Below are 23,782 nucleotides of genomic sequence, written 5' to 3'. Positions count from 1 at the left end.
TCAATCTATCGGCCTGTGTAGTGAGTGGTCATGAGCGAGAGTGCAGTAACATATGCTCTTTGAGTAGACAGGGGTTCAAGCCCCTGACAACCAGCATGGCAGATTATGGTCCATTTCCATCAGCATGAATTGAGGAGGCTTCCATCCTGCAGTGGACTGATAATGGCTGATAATAATTTACCTTTAAGCTTGATCTTATTGCATTTGTGATAATACCGATAACTGCAACTGTGTGGGTTTTTAAGCTATTATGAGGAAATGTGTTTCCCCTCAGTGAAATCTTCAATCATGTAAAAAAAAAAATTTTTTTCAGAAACTTCTCTTCATTCCTATTTATGTATTACAATGATGAAGGGAAAGCGACCAACAAAAACTGCAAGTGGTGGTAGTGCCAAGAAATGAAACAAAATTCATTTAGAAATGAAGATGAAAATGATTAAGAAGTACGAAGCAGGACAAAGTTGTCATCTATTGCAAGGGAATTAGGTCTCGCTTGCAGTGAACGTATAAAATAACATGTTAAAGGATCAGTGCACTTAAGATCAACAGTAATTGATCACAAAACAGCGTTCAGGTGCTATATCAAAGATAGAACAGCTGTTAATAATATGGATGAAAAATCAGATTCAGAAGCAAGTGCCCGCATCCAATGACCATTCAAGCAAAAGCAACAAGTATTTATAAAGATATTAAGGATAAGTATGACGAGCCCCAACCCAAGTTCGTGGCACATATTAAACTATGCAATGAAGTTGCCAGTGCTGATTCTGCAGCTGCAGAGAAATTTTGTGATGTGTTGGAAAAAATTATTGATGTAGGCAGCTATTCAACACAGCAAATTTTTAACTTTAACAAGACTGCTCTGTATTGGAAAAAAATGCCGGATTGAACATACATTGCCAAAGAGGAAAATACAATGCCAGGTTTCAAAAGATAAGGCCATGCTCTTGCTTGGGGCTAATGCAGCGGGAGATTACAGATTAAAACCACTGCTTGCATACCATTCAGGAAATCCTGTGCATTTAAGGGCATCAATAAATCCAAAAAAAAAAAAAAAAGAGAGAGGGATAGGCATAATATCAGTAAGTGTTACCTCTCGAGCATTATTACCAGAATTTCTGATCGATCCAGAGAGCATCGATAGCAATATCTCTATGAGGATTGGTTTAAATGCTGCTTCATACTCGAGGTTGAAAGATATTGTAAAGACAATGATTTTTCTTCTATTAGATAATGTTCCTGGACATCTTATGCACCTAGATGATTTCAATTCAAACATGAGTTATATTTCTACTGCCAAACACGACTTCACTCATCCACCCTATGGGATCAGGATGTTATTTCAAATTTAAATGCATACTATTTACGCACAACATTTGCTCGGGCATTGTCTGCAGTAGATGATGAGGAAATTTTACGTAGAGAGACTTTTGGAAATCTTACAATATTTACCATGCCATCTTAAACATTAATAAGGCCTGGGCGGAAATTACTAAAAGTTGTTAAAATGGCACATGGAATAAAATATGTCCAAGGCATGTAAGAGGCTATGGAGGATTTGAAAAAGACCAATCATAAGAAGAGGTTACAGATAAGATTGTAAAGGTTGCAGAGCTGCTTCAGTTGGAGGTTGATGCCAAAGATGTGGAGGAGTTAATAGAAGGAATTATCTAACGAATAACATATTGACTTGAAGGCAGCAATAGCGAAAGAAGAAAATGGTGACGAAGCTGAAGATGAACCAAATGAGCAGCTGAGAGGCTTCATCGCCAGAGAGATGGCAATGGCATTTCATGAAATTGCATCAGCAATGGTGAGGTTTGAGATGATGGATCCTGACAGCAAACGATTCTTTAAAAGTTAACAAAGGTGTAAATGATATGCTTGCTTGCTACAAAGAAATCTACGAGGAAAAGAAAAAAAGCCACCGTCCAGTCATCCATTAGTATGTTTTTTCATAAGGTTGAATGGCCTACCCCTTCTAAATCTCCACAGCCCTCAACCTCCGCAGCGGCAAACTTATCAGCTGAAGATGTCAATTCTGGCAATGATGCTCGAGAGGTAACACTTACTGGCATTAGCCTGTCTCCTCTCTTTTTTTGTAATTTTATAATTTAAGCTTTCTGCACGCTTTTATAATTTTTCCTGCGCATGAGATAAAAAAAATTGAATAAATACAATAAATAATTCTATTTACATGTTCGTCGAACATTTATTTTTTGATTCAATCAATTCAGAGAGCAGTTGCGAGTGCTGCACAAGCATGGGGGAAATTCCCCGGCTTAGGTAATGTTCCGCGGAACACAACCCTTACGTAAGTCAGGGAGTTCCTGTACAGTATTAATAAATGCATTAGTCCAACTCGATCCCACTTCAGAAATTTGATAGCTAAAATAAATAAATAAATAAATCACTGATTCCTGGTTCTTACCCAAGAACTTTTTTATTTCTTTCTTTCTTTTTTTTTTTTTTTTTTTTTTTTTTGTGTCCCGGACCAGACGATGGTAACTATGGTGTATGAATGTAAAGGTACTGCACACAGAAAAACTGATCAATACAGTTGTAAATATGTTTGTGCAATGTAATCTCGAAATATGTTGTTTACATTGTGATTGGCCTCTTAGAAAGTGGGCAGCAGAGCATACCATCCAATAACTGAAGTTTCTGCACTTGGCCCATGGAGGTAGACTGGACAGAAAGCAATAAGTGGGCAGAAGCATTCCAAATGTGTCACGTAGTGATAAATCCTACCCTGTTATCCATGGAACAAGATCATAAGAGCAATCATCTGAAGAAGATTGGGTTATGTTAAAGATTGCAGAGAGTTGGTATTAAACATTATTAAATTTAAAAAATAAATAAAAAAAATTTATTAATAGTATAAAATAAATCCATAGTTGAATAACTATTGATTTATTTTATACTATTAATTTTTTTATTTATTTTTAAATTTTTATTTGATTTTTAAAAGTTGAGCCCTAGAATAAGATTCAGGGTCATGAAATCTATGTTATAAGAAAATACATTTAAGAGGATGAGTTTTAGATTATTAATAATATAATTAAGAAATGGTTTCTCGAATTCTGAAAAGTTCAAATTGGTCTTTAAAAATCTCAAAGAAGATAGTGTTGTTTCTGAAACAAACAAACAAAAAACTACTCAGTGCAATTAAGGAAACAGTAAAAATCTCTATGGTAAAAATCTCTGTTTATAAAATTCAAATATTATGGGTGAAAACTGAACTGCATTTATGAAAAAAAAATTTGAGAAATAAAATAGGGATATTTTGGATGTAAAAAGTTATTGTAATATTTTTATACAAAATACAGTACATAAGATGTAAAATTAAAGTACAGTATAAATATAGAAAAAAGATAACAGGAAAAAGTTCAAAAAATTCTATATGTTAGGAATGTAGTGGTGGGAAATGCATTTAATAAATATAAAGCAGATGGAAAGTCCCCAAAATTTTTGTTATAAATTTTTTTTTATATTATATTTAGTACTTACTAGGATGCTCTGCCCCCTGCTTGCTTTGCTCACCAACTACTGCGGATGTATAACAGCATAAGTGGAATCTTTTCTACATAAAAGACACACCTGTCAAAACATACTGATCAATATCTAATCAGGAAATGGCCTATGTAATTATTTACCTGTGCATTTGTAGTGATGTAATTGCCCCTCACACTTGTACCATGTGACCTGCATCCCTCTTCTCCCATTGGCTACCCCACCACACAGCATTCTCAAGGTCAAATAAATATCAATATGTAATTATTTACCTGCATTTACATAGGCCACTTAGGAAAAGACCTTTTTCATTGGGTTCTTTAATGCACAAGGAATACTGCTGCATCCGAAAAAGCAGGACTAAAATGTTTAACTAAAATTTTTACATACCATACAAATATTTACAAAATACTAAACTATTTACAAATATACAAACTATATTGGGTCCTTTCATCAGCTAATATTACAACAGAAGATCAAACGATGCCATAACATTCACCAACCTTGTGCATGAGGTTGGTGAACGTTATGGAGGCAATTGTCTTTCAATGCCGGAACTTTGCCATGCGTCCCACGTACACGCTCTACCCTGTCAACTGCAAGTGTCTGATTCTGTACAGTAACCATTTTTGTGTTTCTTCCATGTAAGGTTCACCAATGTAGAAGTATGATTGTAAATAGTTTAATATTTTGTAAATATTTTAGTTTTTTGTAAATATTTGTATTGTATAATGTTATTATTTGTATAATAATAACATTATACTAATATACCAATATTATAATGCACTGATCGAAATCTAATTAGGAAATGACCTATGTAATTATTTATTTTGCATTTGTAGATGTAATTGCACCACCCTCTTCTCCCATTGGCTCCAATAAATGACATAATTGCCTGCTCTCTTTTCCCTTTGGCTCAAATAAATATCACTATGAGGAAAACTTTTTTAATGGATAGAGAGATAACAGGTATACACTGGTGGACAAAAAAAACTGCATCACCATAAAAAAAGTAACATTTGTAGTGAAAAGTATACGATATTGTTTAATTACAGTCATTTTGTTTGTCGCAAAGTAAAGGTATTGCGTCAGATAATGCTTCTATTGCATGAGACAGTGATTGCAAGGTATTGCATCAGCCATTTCTATAAATAGAGATTTGGAAAGGTATACATGCTCATCAGTATCCTGTTTTGCAAAGGTGTAAGCATGGCTCCATATGTTCAGTTGACACCAAGAAAAAAAAATGTAGCTGTTGCTCTGTCCCAGGAAGGGCTTTTTACATGTGCTGATAAAATAGGCTGCCACCAGTCAACAGTAATCCCAGGTGCTGAAATTAAAGCGTGAAACCAGTGATGTGAAGAGAAGACCTGGTTCAGGCTGTAAGAGAGTGACTACGGCTTCCCAAGATCGATATTTGAAACAGCTATACCTTCATAATCACCATGCTAGTGCTGCTGATCTAAAACTGGACTTTGAGATGGCTTCTGGTGTTGAAACAAGTGCACGAATTATCCAAAGATGGCTTTCGGAATGTCGGCCCAAGAAGATGCCTTTGTTGACCCAACAAATGAGAAAGAAATGACTTGCTTGGACTAAAATGCATGTTTCATGGACAAAAGAGCAATGGAACTCCGTAATCTTTTCTGATGAATAGAAATTCAACCTCCATGGCTCGGATGGGAAGCTGTTGTTGTTATTTGGTTTTTAGGAGCATTAGCAACTAAGGCCATATTGCTCTGGGGATATGCAGTGGTCATTCCCTGACCTTTCTGCATCCTCCGTATTTGGTGGTCATGGGCTCGAACCCCGGTCTAATCAAGAAGCGTGTGCTACGCACTGCCGCTCCTGCCCACCTAGCTATGGAGGCACCGGATGGGAAGCAATATGTCAGAAGATGAAAATCTGAGGCATACCATCCTCTGACTGCATAACACACACTGTAAAGTTCCCCACCAGTCAGATGGTCTGGAAATGCAGAGCATGCAAAGGGGTGGGGTGAATTAAGTTTATTAATGGAACGGTGAGTGCAGAAACCTACACTACTATCTTGGAAGAGTGCCTGAAACCCGTTATTAGGGATCACTACGTCGAAAACTGCATTTTTCAACAGGACTCAGCACTTTGTCACACAACAAAATTGGTGAAGTTTTATGCTATTTAGATTTAATGACGAGTTTGTCTTCTTGTCTCACAAGGCTAAAAACATACTTACACCAATGTTTTCCCTCATTTTTCTCGCTTAAGGTGCAATTCCTACGTCAGAAATTCTAGCATTGCTGTGTTGGACTGGCCTGGCAACAGTCCAGATTTGAACCCTATTGAAAATTGCTGGTACATAATGTCATCAAAAATTGCTCAGAAGAAGCCATCAAGTAAGATTCAGCTGTAGGAGAGCATTGTAAGAATGTGATATGATGAAATTGGGCAACCGTATATCCAGAAGTTGATTAACTCTATGCCAGATTGTTGCAAGGCTGTAATTGCAGCTCAAGGAGGAACAACAAAATATTGAGGACTAATTTTGCTAATTTATAGTACATAATACTATTACCTTAACTTGTCATTTCAGTTTGTACATGTAAATGCAATAAAATGTATGTCTGGTTGTCATGATTGCCATTTGCATGATTTCTCATATTTCCATTAATTACGCATTTTACTCTTTGGGAAGATATTTATGGCAATTAGGTATATCAGGTGGAGTCTTTTTATTGGATTTCATTCACAGAGATATATATCCCATCTAACAAATGCATTTCGAAGATACCTGCAACGCACAATGCAGAACACATTATTTGCAAAATTCATGTGATGCAGTTTTTTTTGTCTGCATCATTCATTTTAACAGTGAGATATGAGGAGCAGTATTTCCCATTCAGTATGCCTTTGTATAAAAGTAATTCACTTAATAATGTTATTACATTATTAAGTGAATTACTTTTCTTCATACTTCTATTTATTTCATACTTTTCAAGGCATTTTATACAATGCATGGAAAAGTTGGTAACATATGTAACATGAACTTTGCTGGTAACATATGTAAAAATCATAAACACGGTGTTCAGTGTTTCTTTAATAATAAAGTATTTATTTATTATTATTATTATTATTAGCCAAATGGTACAAGAAAGCCTGAGGCTTATGCTGCACCGGCCAAAAAAAAAAATTCCCTATTACCCTGAGAGACAGAGAGAAGTAGAAAGGAATCACCAAGAAAGAGAAGAATGATGATATCCAGCTCAGGACCCTGGGTGTGCCAAGCCCATACTCACCAGATATGAGCCCCTGGAGGTAATTTACTTCCTGCATGATGTCATAAAAATCATATATTAACAATGGTTGGGAAAGTCTTATCCATTTGTTTAGTTGTAACATAGTGATACTCTAGAACAGCTAATTGCTATAAAAGGCACTTAGTGGTCCTCCCTTGCCTGTAATTAGATGACCTGTATGCTGTGAGAGTCTATCAAAATCTAAATGATAGAGATTTTATAAAGTATTAAATATTTAGAGTTGACTATTTTTTTCAAATGAAAATTTCCCTGATGACGATGAGTCAGCACGTAATCAGGGAAATTTTCCCTGATTACGTGCTGACATCTGATAGAATAGGTCCATGAACTTATACTGCTTTTGCCATATTCTGGTCCTCCCATCAATGTTCTCAACAGCATTAACCCTAATTTAATATAGTTAGGAAAGGGCATTATGTGGTGATTTACTATGTAAATTCTCTTCTAAATAACAACTATTATATCACATGAGTTTTTTAAGTTAGTTTATTCAGTCTACTATTCTGGTGCAGCTAAGTCAGTCTACTATTCTGGTGCAGCTAAGAAGTGGCAACTGAAGTCTCATAACATGTTATGGCACTATGGCAGGGTTCCCAAAACATTACTTAATTGTATAATATGTTTTAGTCAATAGGTAGAATAAACTAACTTAAAAAATTCATGTGGTATAATAGTGGTTATTTAGAGATAAATTTAGTGAACTATGATTTGTCAGACCATGCAACATTTTTCCAATCTTCTACTGTTCACTTGTGTTGGTATTCCTGAGCCCACTATAACCATACCGTCTTGTGTTTTGCTGGAGTGGAACCCATTTTGGCTGCAATACTCCATAACAATCTACAACAAGCTATGCATTCTGAAATGACTCTTTGTCAGGGTGGAAGGTTTTTAGACCCACTTCTGTTTGTATGTATATAAAGCCTTTCGTTGGGCATTGTTGACATTAAAATCTCATTGAATCTCGTGCATCTTCCTACCTCCTTCATTCACTCAAGATATTTATACTAACGGAAAAGAGCTGAAGGTCACACATGGTTACCCAGTTTGTACTAAGTTATCTGATTGACTGAAGCAGTTAGCATTGGCATTAGTAGAGGTATATGATGAAAGAAAGCAAGCTTATGGCAGCATCAGCCAAAAAAAAACAAACGCACTCCCATTTTACCCCTCCATTCATTCCAAATGCCTGTCCAGCTCAGCCTTAAATTTCTTTAGGCTATCAACTTCAACATCAAAAGATGGATGTCTGTTCTACCAATCAATTACCCACTGGCTAAAGGCAAATTTCTGCAGACCTATTCAACAACTGTCTTTCCTCAATTTGAATCTATGCCCCTCAAGTTCTTAATCTGAGCAAGAGGAAGAATCCCATCAGCATTCAAGCTTGCTCATCTCATTCAAGGCCTTATACACCTCAATCAGATCATCTTGCAGGTGCCTACTCTCCAGGGGCTGCAGTTTGCAGAACAAGCTTTCTTGGTAAGAGCACCCCTTGGATTCCCCCTCACCAAGCTTGTTGCTCTTCTTTGTAATTGTTGTAGCAACTTTACACCTTTCCTAAAATGAGGCCTTCAGACCTGTACATGGTACTCTAGGTGCAGCCTGACCATTGCCTTGTATAATGGGATAATCACCTCCCTGTCCCTGCTAGCAAAATTCCTATATATCATTGACAAGTGTCCATGACCTGCCCTGGCAGCCTGTCTGCACTGTCAGCAAACTTCATATTTGACTGCACAATTAACCCCCCTCAGGTCTTTTTCACTTTCCACTTCCCTGAGTGTAGTACCACACAGTTAGTATGTTTCTCTTAGGTAATTGCTACACATATGCAGTACTTTGCATTTGTTAATGTTAACCTTCAGTTGCCACTTCTCAGCCCATTTACCCAACTTATCTAGATCCAGTTGGAGTAGCATATTATCTTTACTGTCGTTAACAACCCTGCCAACCTTTGTTTCATCTGTAAACTTCGACATTAAACCTGATATACCTTTATCAATATCATTGATAAATATACAAAACAACAATGGGCCCAACACCGAAACCTGGGGAACTCCACTAATAACATTTGACCATGAAGAGCAGTGTCCACTGATTACCACTCTCTGTCATCTCCCACTCAACCATCCCTTTATCCATTGTAGCAACTTACCCTTAATGCCATACCACTCCAATTTGTACAGCAGTCTTCCATGTGCAACAGTATCAAAAGCTTTCCTGAATCCAAGTATATGATATGAAAATTATTTTTGGCATTCAGTTCCTTTGTGACCACATCATAGTATCCAATCAAATTAGTCAGACAAGACCTCCCTTTAACAAACGCATGCTGTGTCTTAACTATTACTGCAGTTTTGTCTAGATGATCCTGCAATGCTTCTTTAACCAGTGATTCCACTGGTTCTGTAAACCTACACAAGTCCTCAGCTCCACTGGCCTCTTGCATCAACAGACTATTTCCAACCACGGGATTGACATTGGCTGGATGTTAATTGGTTATCGAATCAATCCCAATACATGCAAAATGGTTGTTGTGAAAACCCAGCAAGGTTGCTTTCTGAGATACTCATATTGGTGCTGACTACCATGAAACATTTGAAGTCACTTAAATCTTGAATTGCACATGTACACATTGAATTGCACACGTACAGCAATCTTTTGCATCTGCTCACCTGCTTTACATCATAACACATTAAGTAACACATAATGTGTTATAATGTAAACACATTAAGGTAACATACTTCAGTAACACATTAAGGCATAAACTCTTAATGTGTTACTGAAGGGGCACTCTAATTCATGAAAACGGTATGTGTACCCAATAAAGTGGTCACTCAGTGTACGATCACATTCATTAACTCCTACACTATCTCTATGTTTGTAAAAGAACTCTTTCACAAAGGTTTCCATATTTATTGCTGATGAAACAAATCTTCAGCAAAAGGCATTCAATCAAACAAGTTCTTAAAAAGAAACAGGTTAAGTGGAGCATAAATAAAAAGTCCTTTTCTCTATAAAAAGGCAAGTTTTAATATATGGCTAATCAATTTTGGTCAGCATTACAAGTGCCTGTCCATAACTGATACTGTTGGATAATGTTATCAGTATACTGACAACAGTTGGCTGCATGGAAGATGTCTAGTTTAGGGCTATAACTGTAACATATACTAAAGCTGAATATATTGTCAATGTTTCCCAAAATTCAAAATGTTGCTCTGAGATGTGACTGTGGTGGATTGAAAATGTCATGTGTGGTATTGACAAACTCACTTAAAAGTTAAGAAACTAATCACATTTTCCCTATACCAAGCAAATTTTGGTGAAATCTCATAAACACTGGGTGAACCTCAGTAATTAGCCATAGTGCAAGGAAGCCTGAGGCTTTTGGTGCACCAGCCAAAAAAAAAAAAAAAAAGAGTTATCCCTGAGAGAGAGAGAGAGAGAGAGAGAGAGAGAGAGAGAGAGAGAGAGAGAGAGAGAGAGAGAGAGTGTGTGTGAGTGAGTCAGAAATAGAAGGAAATCACCAAGAAAGAGAAGAATAATGATATCCAGCTCAGGACCCTGGGTATGCCAAGCCCATGAGTGCAAACAGTCATGAAATGAAATTTAACAATATACATTCATATAGTTATTATTAATGCTTAAGAACAATGCTAAAAAAAATTCTTAACTTACCAAGACCATATTTTTAAAATGAGATACTTCTATCTGAGACCACCAATACTCTAAAATGGAATTTAAATAACCTGATTACATATTTCAATCAGGCTTACACAACTAAATTTCAAGAAAAATATAAAAGAAAAAAAAAAAAATACAGTAAACCAAAAAATATCTGCTTTAACCAAAACATAAATCTGCTATAACAAGTGTGTGAGTGCAAGTATTTACATACATAATGGTCATGATTTGAATTTGTGCTCAAAATATATAAAGACTAATTTCTACGAAAAATTCAATACAAATGATACCTGAATAAACACCTATTACTACATTTAATAGACTTAAAATCTTCATTATTTTAAAAGTCTATTTAATGTAGATTAACATTATCTAAAATGTGAGGTAAAATGTGAGCTTTTACAGTAAAAAATCTCCCAATCAAATGGACATTGGATTGGAAGATTTTTTACTGTAAAATCTCACGTACTGTAAAATTTTCATTATAGTAAATCTAAATTTAATAAGTCTGAGCATTTATCATCTGCTAAGACAAGTTTTTTAGTGGACTGTTTGTTTTTCTGTTAATTGTTTATAAACAGTGAGCAGAGCTATTACAAATTTGTAAATCCAATTGACTGTTACTGGTATTGCTTTTTTGAGGAAAGTTTTTTCTTCTATTTTTTAATCTTCGATTAAATTGTTTATTTTTAATTAAGTATATTCATAAAACTGAATTTTTATTTTTAGCATACTTCAATTATTAATAATGAATAGCCAACCTCATAAGAAGAAAAAACTTATCTCTACAATACCAAATGGAAAGAAGAATTCTTTATAATAATTAATGAAAAATGTACATGTATAATCTGTCATGCACATGTTGCAGAACCAAAATGAGATAAAGTAGAAAAACATTTTAACACTTCCTCTGAATTTTAAAACTGAAAGTAGGCAAAATGGAAAGAGTTGTTTTGTGGTTTTGAAAAATAATAATTAGTGGAAAATAATAATAATACTAATTTTAAAAAATGATTATTAATAATTGATAATCATTTTTTAAAATTCCTATTGTTAAATCTATGGCTGCTACTGTTGCATCTGTTTGACAATAACATGAGATGTTATTGTCAAACATAAACCTTTCAAGGATGGTGAAATAAAAAAAGAGGAATTTTTGGAAGCTGGTGACTCTTTATTTGATAATTTTAAAAATAAAAATGAAATAATGAATGCCATAAAAGGTATGCAACTATCAAAAAATACAGTAACAAGAATAGAAACTATGTCTAGCAATATAGAAAAAGAGTTGCACAATGATATATTGGCTTACAAATATTTTTCTTTGGAAATGGATGAATAAACTGATATCACTGACACAGCTCAAATGGCGTTTGAAGATTATAGTGTTACAGAGGATTTCTTAAAAATGATTCCATTACAAAAAAAACTTTGGGGCAAGAGGCATTTATGAGGCTTTTAAAACAATGACTACAGAAGAAAATTTATCACTCAAAAAACTTGTGTCAATTACCACTGATGGGGCACCAAGTATAACAGCATGTAATAAAGGATGTATCACTTTGTAAAAAAACAAGGTCACCATTTACTGAAATTCCAATCTTACCATTGCATTATTCACCAGCAAATATTGTGCAGCAAATCTGCAAAAATTCAAAAAATAATTAACCTGGTACTAAAAATTGTGAACTCTATCAGGGCTAAAGCTTTGCAATGATGCTTGTTTCAAGATTTTCTGGAAAATGTAGGATGAAATCGATGATTTATCACTACATACAGAAGTGCATGATTAAGGTTAAGTACAGGACATGTTTTAGAAAGATTTGTGGAGCTTGTGCCAGAAATTAAATCATTTTTGAAAGAAAGTAGAGTTACTCAAGCTTAATGTCAAAGTTTGCAGATGATACAAAAGGTTGGGTGGGTTTTTAATAACAGTAAAGACAGTGTGCTGCTGCAACAGGATCTGGAAAAGTTGAGCAGATGGGCAGAAAGTGGCAACTGAAGTTTAACATTAACAAATACAAAGTACTGCATATGGGTAGCAGTAACCCCGGAGAACTGTACCAACTGGGTGGTGTTACACTCAGGGTAGTGGAGAATGAAAGAGACCTGGGGGTAATTGTGCAGTCGGATATGAAGTTTTCTGAGCACTGCAGACAGGCTGCCAGAGTAGGTCATGGTGTCTTGTCAATGACATACAGGAATTTTGTGAGCAGAGATAAGGAGATGATTATCCCCTTCTATAAAGAAATGGTCAGACAACACTTAAGTCCTGCATACAGTTCTGGAATCCTCATTTTAGGAAGGATGTAGAGTTGCTAGAATGAGTACAGAGAAGGGCAACAAGACTGGTGAAGGGAACAAAGGGGGTGCTCTTAGAAAGAAAGGCTTAAGTTCTGCAAATTGCAGATTCTGGAGACTAGGCACCTGCAAGGTGATCTGATTGAAGTGTATAAGGCCTTGAATGGATTGAGCAGGCTCAATGCTGATGAGATTCTTCCTCTTGCTCAGATTACAAACCTGAGGGGGCATAGATTCAAACTGAGGAAAGACAGTTGTAGAATAAATGTGTGGATATTTTCCTTTAGCCAGTGGGTAGTTGATTGCTGGAACAAACTTTCATCTGTTATGGAAGTTGACAGCTTAAATAAATTCAAGGCAGAACTAGACAAACATTTGGAACAAATGGATCGGTGAAACGGGAAGGGGTTTTTTTTTTTTTTTTTTTTTTTGGCTGATGCAGTATAAGCTTGCTTATACTGCATCATATGTCTCTACTAATGCTACAATAAATATTACAATAATCAATGAAAAAACTTGTGTGTTTAAAAAATTTAACTAAGTATTACTGATGCAAATGTCACATCTTGAATTTTACATAGTTTGAGGCTTTCTGCGCCAAAATATTATTTGAAAAACGTATAATTTAAAAAAAATAATGCAAAGGAAAGTGCACCACATCTTCAGACAAAATTCTGAACTGGAGTCCAACTTTTGAATTTAAACCTGTTTGGTTTGCTAGATTAATTTGCTTGCTTTTTTTTTTTTTTTTTTGTGGCCTGTGAAATGCCACAAAGATAGAACAGCCTGCTTTCAATATTCAATAAAGATCTTAATACTACTGAATTAGTTGATAATATATTGGATAATGGGCAGTTTATTTAAATATTTCACGATAATATATCCAGTATTAAATTATTTATTAATTATGACTCCTTAGTTCAATTATTACATAATTCAAAATCTGCATGTATAAAAACCAATAGAACAACACACAGAAAAACTAGGGCTTGATTACAAATCATAAGATTTTTCTATCCTTGAATCAAAACACATTACACTGATTTACATCAACCAACTTTTTCTTTTATATGAGACCACATTCATAACAATAGTTACATTAAGAGGCATAAATACAAGTAAATCAGAATGTCCTGCAATGGGGGATTTTAACTTTCCAGATATTGAGTGAAACTTGTGGATTGGTCACTCGCACACTAGCAAGACTTTTGTGGATTTATTGGAGGATTGTTTTATACAGAACATGTTCAGGGGGCAACTAGAGGGAGTAAATACTCTTGATCTGATTATCAGCAGTGATTATTCATGCATTAAGAATTTGCAGATAAAGGAACCACTAGATGACAGTGATCACAGTGTACTGATGTGGGATTTACTTAAAGATATAACTACCATCAAGGGTAAAGGGAAGGGTTTTTGTTTTCATAAAGGTGACTATGGTGTCTCAGAGAGTTTGTAAATTCTATACAGTGGGATCAACTGATGTTTAAAACAGAGAATTCTAAATGGGAAGCCTTCAAGGAATTAATCTTGAAAGCTACAAGACTTTTCATACCAACTAAGATATACTGTTCAAGATTAGGAGCTAAATAGATGTCAGATGAACTAATGAGGCTCGTGGCAAAGAAGAAAAATGTGTGGGATGCATAAAAATTATCAGGTGATACAGACGCCTATGGCAGATATAAGCTATAGTCTGTAATCAAGTCACAAAAGAGCATAGGAAAGTGAAGACTGATTACGAGAAATCCTTAGCAAAGGATGCAAAGAAAAACAACAAAGACTTCTTTACTCATGTACACTCTAGAACCTGGTTCCCAACTTGTGGGTCGCGATCCCCAAGGGGGTCGCCACAGTTATTTTTAGTTGCAATTATTTTTATAGGAAATTTCACCATTAAGGGTTTCAACACTTATTTATTTCAATATGGAATATGGCTACACTGCAATATTCTACTAGTGGTTGTAACACTGATTTTTGTAAATGAAAGGAAGTGACTTAAGGTGCACTGCAGCGGATACTTAAAAAATATTAAAAGCCCACCGTGTTCATACATATTAAACATTTTATATTATTTTAATTATTTGCTAAGGTGGGCCTTTAATATTTTTTCAAATTTCTGTCACAGTGGAGCTTCATTCACTCCATAAAAAAAAAATATACAAATGCAGTGTTATCATTAGAATAAAATTCTGTTACAAATAGTAAACTGAATAAAATATTCACTATGATGCAAAATTCAATATCAAAATTAATTTTTAATCGGTGTCTCGATGTGTGAATAACAGACTGTCGAATAGGGACCGTCAAATAAAGGTGAGTTGCTCTCTTTACACAGTTGAAGATCACCCCGTATGTTTTTCTGAAGCTGCCATATTTGCAAGGATGTAATTCGATAATATCTGCAATGGGCCATCTAATGCAAACTGGCGCGAACTTAGTTCACCAATAGTCAACCACCTTTAGTTAGTGTCATGATAGAAACCAGCCACTCGCTGTCGCACTTGGGTTAGCTACTAAAATCTAAAGAATGTCAGTAGGTCGGCATTAGTCCATGCTGTCCGTGCTAAATCCGTACCCATGGAGAAAAAATGTAAATATTCAGATTATCTAAAATTTGGCTTTACCACCTTGATCAGCAATGCGTTGTGTGCAATGTTGTTCTCAGCTGAATCTATGAAACCTTCAAAACAAACGTTACTTAGAGTCAAAGCATTCAGAACATACTAAAAGGATCTTCAGTTCTTTTGACGCCATGAAACTGGTCTCAGACATCAGAGACCTGATCCTACAGGAAGTTTTCAACAAAGAGCACAGCAGCAGTTCAAGCATCATATGAAGTAGTATTGGAAATTGCCAAACAAAAAAAAAAACCTTACACAATTGGAGAAATGGTCATCATCAAACACTGAATGTTGAAAATGAAGTTAATTCTTGGGGAAGCCAGCGAGATAACGATGAGAAAAATATCTCTGTCCAATAATACTATTGAGAGCCGCATTTCAGATATGTCTGTAGATGTGAAAGGGCAGGTTTTGAATGAAATCAAAGTTTCTCCATTGTTTTCTTTTCAAGTTGATGAATCAACGGACATAGGTTCATGTTCTCAGTTGCTTGTCTTCATGAAATATATTCATTTCAAAGAAGAGTTCCTGTTCTGTAGTGCACTTGAAACTACTACAAAAGGTGAAGATATTATGGAGAAGATAAATACTTTTTTGAAACTAGAGCATTACAGTGGAAAAACATCTGTGGGGTTTGTACAGATGGAGCAACAGCTATGCTAGGGTCAAAGTCGGGCTTTCAGACAAAAGTGAAAGAACTTGCTACCCAAGTAAAGGACATTCACTGCATGATTCACCGATATGCTCTTGCCAGAAGACTCTTCCAGCTCCTCGGAAACAGGTACTTGATTCTCTGATCAAAATTGTGAATTACATCAAATCTCGAGCCCTCAACACCTGTCTGTTTAAAAAACTCTGTAAAAACATGAATTCTGATCATGAGGTTCTTCTTTTCTACACTGCTGTACACTGGTTGTCGAAAGGAAATGTTTCAATCGTGTCTTTGAGTTGAAAGATGAAATCAAGTTGTTCCGGGAAGTGCAAGGGAAACATGACCTTGTGCCTTACTTTAATGATGAAGTTTGGAAGAAAAGGGTTGCTTACTTAGCAGACATTTTAGACCAGCTAAATAAGCTGAATCTGAAACTTCAGAGAAAGGAAATTTTTTTTTTTTTTTTTTTTTGGTGGTTGTTGGCGCATAGGTTTCTGTGGCCATAATGCACCTCCCAAGGTTTTTGCAGTACTTTGATCCAAGCCTGAGGTGGGAATCGAACCCGCGACCTTTGGGTTGCCAGGCAGGCACTTTACCCACCCGGCTAGCCCGGTCGGCGGGAAAGGAAATGCACATTATCCAATTTCAAGACAATCTTCAGGCATTTGTATTCAAGCTGCAAAACTGGCGTCGGAAAGTAAATTTTGGAAACATTGCCATGTGTGAAAAACTGTGCAGTGTGGTAGAGGAATCTGAAGGTGAACTGGATGAGAATCTGAAGGAGGAGATTACTGGGCACCTTGAATCCCTTGAAAAGAAATTTCAGCAGTACTTCTCTGAGCTTACAGAAGAAGAAGCTGCTGCACTGGTACGAAACCCATTCTCTGCTTCTCTGAATATAGCCAGCATTCCCGATGAAGTACAAGATGAATTCTTGGATCTGAGGAACGAATCCTCGGCACGTAATTGGTTTTATGAAAAATTGCTGACTCAGTTCTCGTGTGCTATGTATCAGTGATATCTGAATGTCACCATGCTCGCCTTTTGAGTTTTACTTCCATTTGCCTCTACATATCTCTGTGAGAGTGGATTTTCATCACTTCTATATATCAAAATAAACACAAGAAACAGATTGAATGTTGAGGATGACATGAGGTTGGCTTTAAAAAAAACTCAGCCACGAATTTTGAAGATAGTTGTCCAGATGCAAGTAAAACCATTGTATTAAATATTTAAATGTTATTTAAATATTAGATTAGAATTATTTCTGAAAAATCTATTGTTAATGTGTCTTCTTTACCCTATTAAAAATGCCCTTTTATGCAAATGTGGCGGGGGTTGCAGGTTATTTGGCTATTATAAAAGGGGATCACGACTTGAAAAAGGTTGGGAAACGTCTACTTGATATTGGTGGTTCAACTGTTGTTGATCCTGCTCAGATAGCTGACAAACTGAATGAGTATTTTGCATCTACATTCACACATGAGGAATTCCGTAAGGAAGGGAAACAGAAGTTAACTAAACTCTAACAGGGAGTTGAATGATTTTGTAATAACGGAGAGCAAAGTGGAGGAGAAATTGTTGAAGTTAAATATAAAAAAGGCACCTGGGGTGGATTGAATCTATCAAGTTATATTAAAGGAGGCAGCGAGGGAAGTTAGCAAATCCCTTAGCCATAATTATGAGAGCATCCTTAGATTTAGGGGCTGTGCAAATGTAAAACCCAATTCACAAAGGGGGGTTCAAAGGGTGACACAAATAATTATAGACCTGTTAGTTTAATTTCTGTTCCACGGAAAATAATAGAGTCACTGGTTAAAGAACTGATGCAGGATCACCTAAACAAGACTGCAGTAATAGTTAGCATTAGCATTAGTAGAGGCTAGGGCTTGCAAACCGGTTTTATAAACCGGTTAAATCCGGTTTTCATATTGAGTTGTTAAAACCGAAACCGAGCTTCTAAAACCGGATTCGAATATTTTTTTAGTTAGCCCTCGAATATAGTTTTTTGTTACCCACATTTTCTTTCGTTTGTCTGGATCGTTCAACTGCTTTGTTTTAAACATGTTTTTTATTTTATGTTTAGGTACGAATCTCATGGGCAAGTGGCCTAAATCTAGGAGGGGTACCTTTTATCTTCCCACCTGTATCATGGCACGATGCAGGTGTACTCATTTACGACTGAGTGAGTTGTGGAACGCGCCTTATTGATGGTTACTCACTAGAAACAGATCGCTGAATATTGCATCAAATTTCAATCATAGAAAGTTTTTTGCTTCTTTATTCCTATTAAATAGGCGATCAAATTTCTCCAAAAAGCAGCTTCACCAAATTTAGCTTTTATGTAATTTTGAAAATTACAATAGATTTAATTGGGGAAAAAATTGCAAGTAAATAAATAAAAAATTTCTTTCGTGAAAATTTTGAAACTTGCCTCGTTTAGACTCTTCATTCAGTGCTTGCGGGAGTGACGCATAGTATTGTGCCTTTGTTATCTTCAATATTTTTATTTAAAATTGTCGGTGATATAAATTCCTTCTAATTAATATTTATTACTATTAATATTTCTAAGATGAAATCAAATGTATGGAATTATTTTGCTCGAAAAACAAAGATGAAGCACAATGTTCGAAATGTCGGAAGATAATGAAGTCGTCTGGAGGATCTACATTATCTTTGATGTTGCATTTAAAGAATATGCATCAGATTGACATTAAACAAGATAACACTGAACCTCTCGTAAAAATGGTAAGAACATTAGAAAACTTTATCATTTAAAAATCTATGGAAGAAGAGATTTCAAAATTAGCTGCTTTAGATGGATTTTATTTTAATTCAATTGCCAAGAGTGAGTTTATACAATCAAGCCTTCACCTTCAGAGAAATAAATACGATAAATTACCACCAGCCACAGTGAATGGAATTAAAAATATGGTTCTGAATTATTATGAAACTAAAGAAGAACTCATTCAGCATTTTAAAAATTCATTGGTTTTGGGTGCACGGTATTCATTGATGAATATACGTCTACACAAAATAAAATGTATTTGAATATAAATGTGCATTCAAAAGACAATCATTGGTCGTTAGGTCTTACTGAGATTAATGGTTCACTTGATAGCAGAAGAACTGAGCAAATTGTGAATGGACACTTGAAGGAATTTGGTTTGAACTTGTATGAGGATATTGTTGCCTGCACCACCGATGAAGCAGCAATGATGATTAAGTTTGGCAAGCAAATTACGCCTAATCATCAACAATGTATAGCACATTGTATACATCTGTCAGTTATAGATGTGGTAGATGACTTTCATCAACCGGTGAAATACCACCACTTTGCTTAATGGAGGCTTGAAGTGGTGAAACCCATGTTTAGTCTCTAGAGCAAAGTTTCCGGCATCCCCCCTCCCCCAGAGGCGGATTTAACGCCGGGCACACCGGGCCCCGACTTAAGAAGGGCCCACGCAAAACCCCAACAAATTAGTTGAACTAATATGTTCAACTATTAGTTCAAAACTTTGTGATTATTATTATGCTATTATTAATTATATTATACATATATTATATTCAAATTTTTTGGAAATAAAACATTAATAGTACATAATATTTTTTTATTTATTTAAAAAAATGGTTAACATGTATTTTTATTTTCCCTGTCTCTCTCTTTTTTTCAAGGGACCCAATATTTTCTTCTGTGCCCGGGACCTCAACCGATCTTAATCCGCTACTGCCCTCCCCCCATACTTCTCCTTCAACCCATGCACGGTACTAAGTACTATAGGTTTTGATACCTTTCGTGTTTGGGGGTTTCATAAAAAAAAAAAAAAGATGTACTTTATGAAAAAGCAATCAATTATGGGGCCACAGTCTCTGAGTCTCCCAAAGACAATGAAGAAAATGAAAATAATGAAGAAAGTAGTGATGATGAAGAAGTTGAAGAAAGACACCAAGGCATGCTTTATCAAACCGACCTTACCGATGAGCTCATTTATTTCTTCAATCCGATGGCCAATATTGCACAAACTATTAACAAAGTCAGAAAAATTTGCAAGCTTTTTCGAAAATCGCCTACCAAAAATGACATTACAAAATTTTGTTAAAGCAAAATTTAATGAGAAAGAATATAAACTTATATTAGATTGCAAGACTAGATGGGATAGCACATTCTATATGATTGAAAGATTTTTGAAATTGAAAAATTGCATTCCAAATGCTCTATGTGCAGTTTGTTTGTTTTTTGGTTTTAAGGAACATTAGCAACTAAGGCCATATTGCTCCGGGATATGCGGTGGTCATTCCTCGACCTTTCCGCATACTCCGTATTTGGTGGTGACGGGCTCGAACCCCGGTCTAATCAAGAAGCATGTGCTACGCACTGCTGCTCCTTCCCACCTGGCTACGGAGGCGCCCTCTATGTGCAGGTACTGTCAACTGAAGCTGTGTCTGACGATGACTGGAAAACACTTGAATTGCTACGTGAAACTTTGCGACCTGTTGAAATGATTCTGAAGGCTATAACCTCAGAAGATACAGACTTACTTAAAGCAGAGTCTTCAATAGAATTTCTGCTTGCTAAGCTTGATACAGCAGAAAACCCATTTGCTTTAAAGTTTCACCAAAGCCTTTTTCAGCGTTACAATGCAAGATGAAATTGCCAACTGTGGCTTTGCTGAGCTATCTACACAACCCCAAAAAGTTTAGGAAAGAAGATTCAGGTTCAAGAACTTTTGATTTTCCAAGTAAGCAAGTTTTGAAAAAGCGTGCTGAAGAGATTTATCAGAAATTATTTGCAAAACATTCTGAAGGAGTCTTAGCGTTGAATGAAGAAACTGAAAATAAACGAACTGTTCTTTTAGAAGAAAACAAAAACTCGTCTAGCTCCGATGTTGGAGATACACTCATGCGAGAGTATGATAGCGTAATAAAGAGTTTAACTGAAGAGCCTTCAAAATATCCGAGTGAATTGGAAATCAGCATAGAATTTAAAATTTTGGAGGCAACTAGCAGTATAAATGAAGAGCTGGAGAAAGTTTATAGGGCACTGCTGACCATTAAACCAACAAGTGTCCAATCTGACAGAGTGTTTTAGATCACTGGTCTCTTTAACACAAAAATAAGGTCAAGTCTATCAGGAAAAATGCTTAATATACTGTGTTTTTTAAAGGATCATTTTCAGAAAAAAGCTGAGCAATAAATAGTAATTTCCCCAAGCTGTTTTTTTTTTCACATTATTTTTATTTATTTATCATTATTATTATAGGGCTTATTATTTTTTTGTTTACTATACTAGAGGATAGTTTTTATTCAAAGGATTTGAATACAATTTGTAATTTTGTATAATCTCAAGCTGGTTACTTTTTTGGAGCATTTTAATTTTTTATTTTTTTTACTATAAGAGGTGATAGATTTTGTTTAAAATATTTGATTACGATTTGTACAATCTACCCAAGATAAAATAAATACCTGTGTTATAAGCTTTCAATTATTTTCCCTAAGTTTGAGAAAATCGGTTTTAAAACCGGTTTTAAGAGTAAACTTTGGTTAAACTCGGTTTTATGCAAGCCCTAGTAGAGGCATATGATGCAAGAAAGCAAGCTTATGCAGCATCAGTCAAAAAAGAAAGAAAAACCTTCAACTTCACCCCTCCGTTCATTTGAAATACCTGTCCAGCTGAGCCTTAAATTTATTTAGGCTATCAACTTCCACAATAAGGGATGGAAGTCTGTTCCACCAACTAACTACCCGCTGCCTAAAGGCAAATTTCCGCACATCTATCCTACATCTGTCTTTCCTCAATTTGAATTTATGCCGTCTCAGGTGATTATTCTGAGCAAGAGGAAGAATCCCATGAGCATTAGGTATGCTCAAACCATTCAATGCTTTATACACCTCTATCAGATCACCTTGCGGTGCCTAGTCTCCAGAAATTGTAATTTGCAAAACTTAAGCCTTTCTTCGTAAGAGCAACCCTTTGTTCCATTCACTAATCTTGTTGCCCATCTCTGCACTCGTTCCAGGCAACTCTACATTTTTCTTGAAATGAGGCCTCCAGAACTGTATACAGGTCTCGAGGCCTGTATACAGTACTCGAATAATCACCTTCTTATCCCTGCTAGAAAAATTCCTGTATATCATTGACAAAACAGCATGAGCTACTGTTGCAGCCCATCTGCACTGCTCAGAGAACTTCATTATCTGCCTGCACAATTACCCCCAAGTCCTTTTCATTCTCTACCACTGTCAGTGTAGTACCACAGAGTTGATACATTGCTCAGGGGTTGCTGTTTCCCATATGTAGTACTTTACATTTGTCAATGTTAAACTTCATTTGCCACCTCTCAACCCATCTGCTCAACCTTTCCAGATCCTACTGCAGCAGAATAGCATCAGTAGTGTCCTTCACAACCCTGCCAACCTTTTTATTGTCTGCAAACTTGGACATTAAGCTTGATATACAATTATCAATATTATTTATAAATACAGAAAACAATAATGAACCCAACACTGAACTCTGAGGGACTCCACTAATAACATTAGTCCACAATGAGCAGTGTCCATTGATTACCACTTTCTGTCTTCTCCCCCTCAACCACTCCTTTATCCATAGCAGCAATTTGCCTCCAATGCCACACTGCTCCAATTTGTGCAGCAGTCTTCCATGTGTAATAGTATCAAAAGCCTTTCTAAGATCCAAGTATATAATATCAAAGTTATTCCCTACATCCAGTTCTTTTGTGACTGCATCATAGTATCCAATCAAATTGGTCAGGCAAGATATTCCCCTTAACAAAATCAAGCTGTGCCCGAGCTATAACTGAAGTTTTGTCTAGATGATCCTGCAGTGCTTCTTTAACCAGTGCCTCCATTAATTTTCCTGGAACAGAAGTTAAACTCACAGGTCTATAATTACTTGTGTCAGCCTTATATCCTCCTTTGTGAACTAGGGTCACATTTGCACATCTCCAGTCTATTCTCCTTCCTTGGATTCAGGGGTACCTCCCCTGAGTCCAAGGAAGCTCTCATAATTATGGCTAAGGGTTTGCTTACTTCCTTTGCTGCCTCCTTTAATACAACTGGATAGATCCCATCCACCCCAGGGGCCTTTCTTGTGTTTATCTTCAACAATTTCTCCTCCACTTTACTCTCAGTTATTACAAGATTATCTAGCTTACTGCCAGAGTTGAATACACCTCTGGTATTCCCCTTGCTGAATAACTCATGTGTGAATGTCAATGCAAAATATTCATTTAGTTTGTTAGCGACCTGAGCAGGATCGTCAACAGTGAACCATCGATATCAAGTGGACCAAGCTGATTCATCCCTTTCCTTCTAGAGTTTACATAAGTAAAGAACTCTTTGCTGTTTTTCTTTGAATCCCTTGCCAAAGATTTCTCGTGATCTGCCTTCACCTGCCTAACCTCCTTTGTAACTTGGTTACAAATCAACTTATATCTATCATAGGCTTCTGTGTCACGTGTTAATTTATATGTATCCCATGCATTTTTCTTCTCTGCCATATGTCTCATTAGTTCATCTGACATCCATTTAGGCTTAAACCTTGAACAATATTTCTTATTTGGTACGTAAAGCCTAGTAGCTTCCAAGGTAAGTTCTCTGAATGCTTCCCATTTTGAATTTGCTGTTGGTAACATCATCAGTTGGTCCCACTGTATAGAATTTAAATACTGTCTCAGACCATCGTAGTCACT

At 35.9% G+C, this 23,782-nt stretch overlaps 1 protein-coding gene across 1 annotated transcript in view; it reads right to left on the bottom strand.

Moving 5' to 3' along the window:
* The window catches only part of Herc4 (HECT and RLD domain containing E3 ubiquitin ligase 4), a 768,218-nt gene that overhangs the window by 360,082 nt on the left and 384,354 nt on the right, over nt 1-23,782 (bottom strand). Inside the window, exon 13 of the mRNA XM_090378812.1 lies at nt 10,491-10,540. Coding sequence (XP_090234938.1) covers nt 10,491-10,540 — 50 coding nt within the window. The remainder of the gene's footprint in view (nt 1-10,490; nt 10,541-23,782) is intronic.

The sequence above is a fragment of the Mastigoproctus giganteus genome, chromosome 8 (assembly GCF_048544385.1).
Source record: "Mastigoproctus giganteus isolate SK-2022 chromosome 8, ASM4854438v1, whole genome shotgun sequence".
Classification (NCBI taxonomy): domain Eukaryota; kingdom Metazoa; phylum Arthropoda; class Arachnida; order Uropygi; family Thelyphonidae; genus Mastigoproctus; species Mastigoproctus giganteus.
This window is presented reverse-complemented; position numbering and strand designations above follow the sequence as displayed.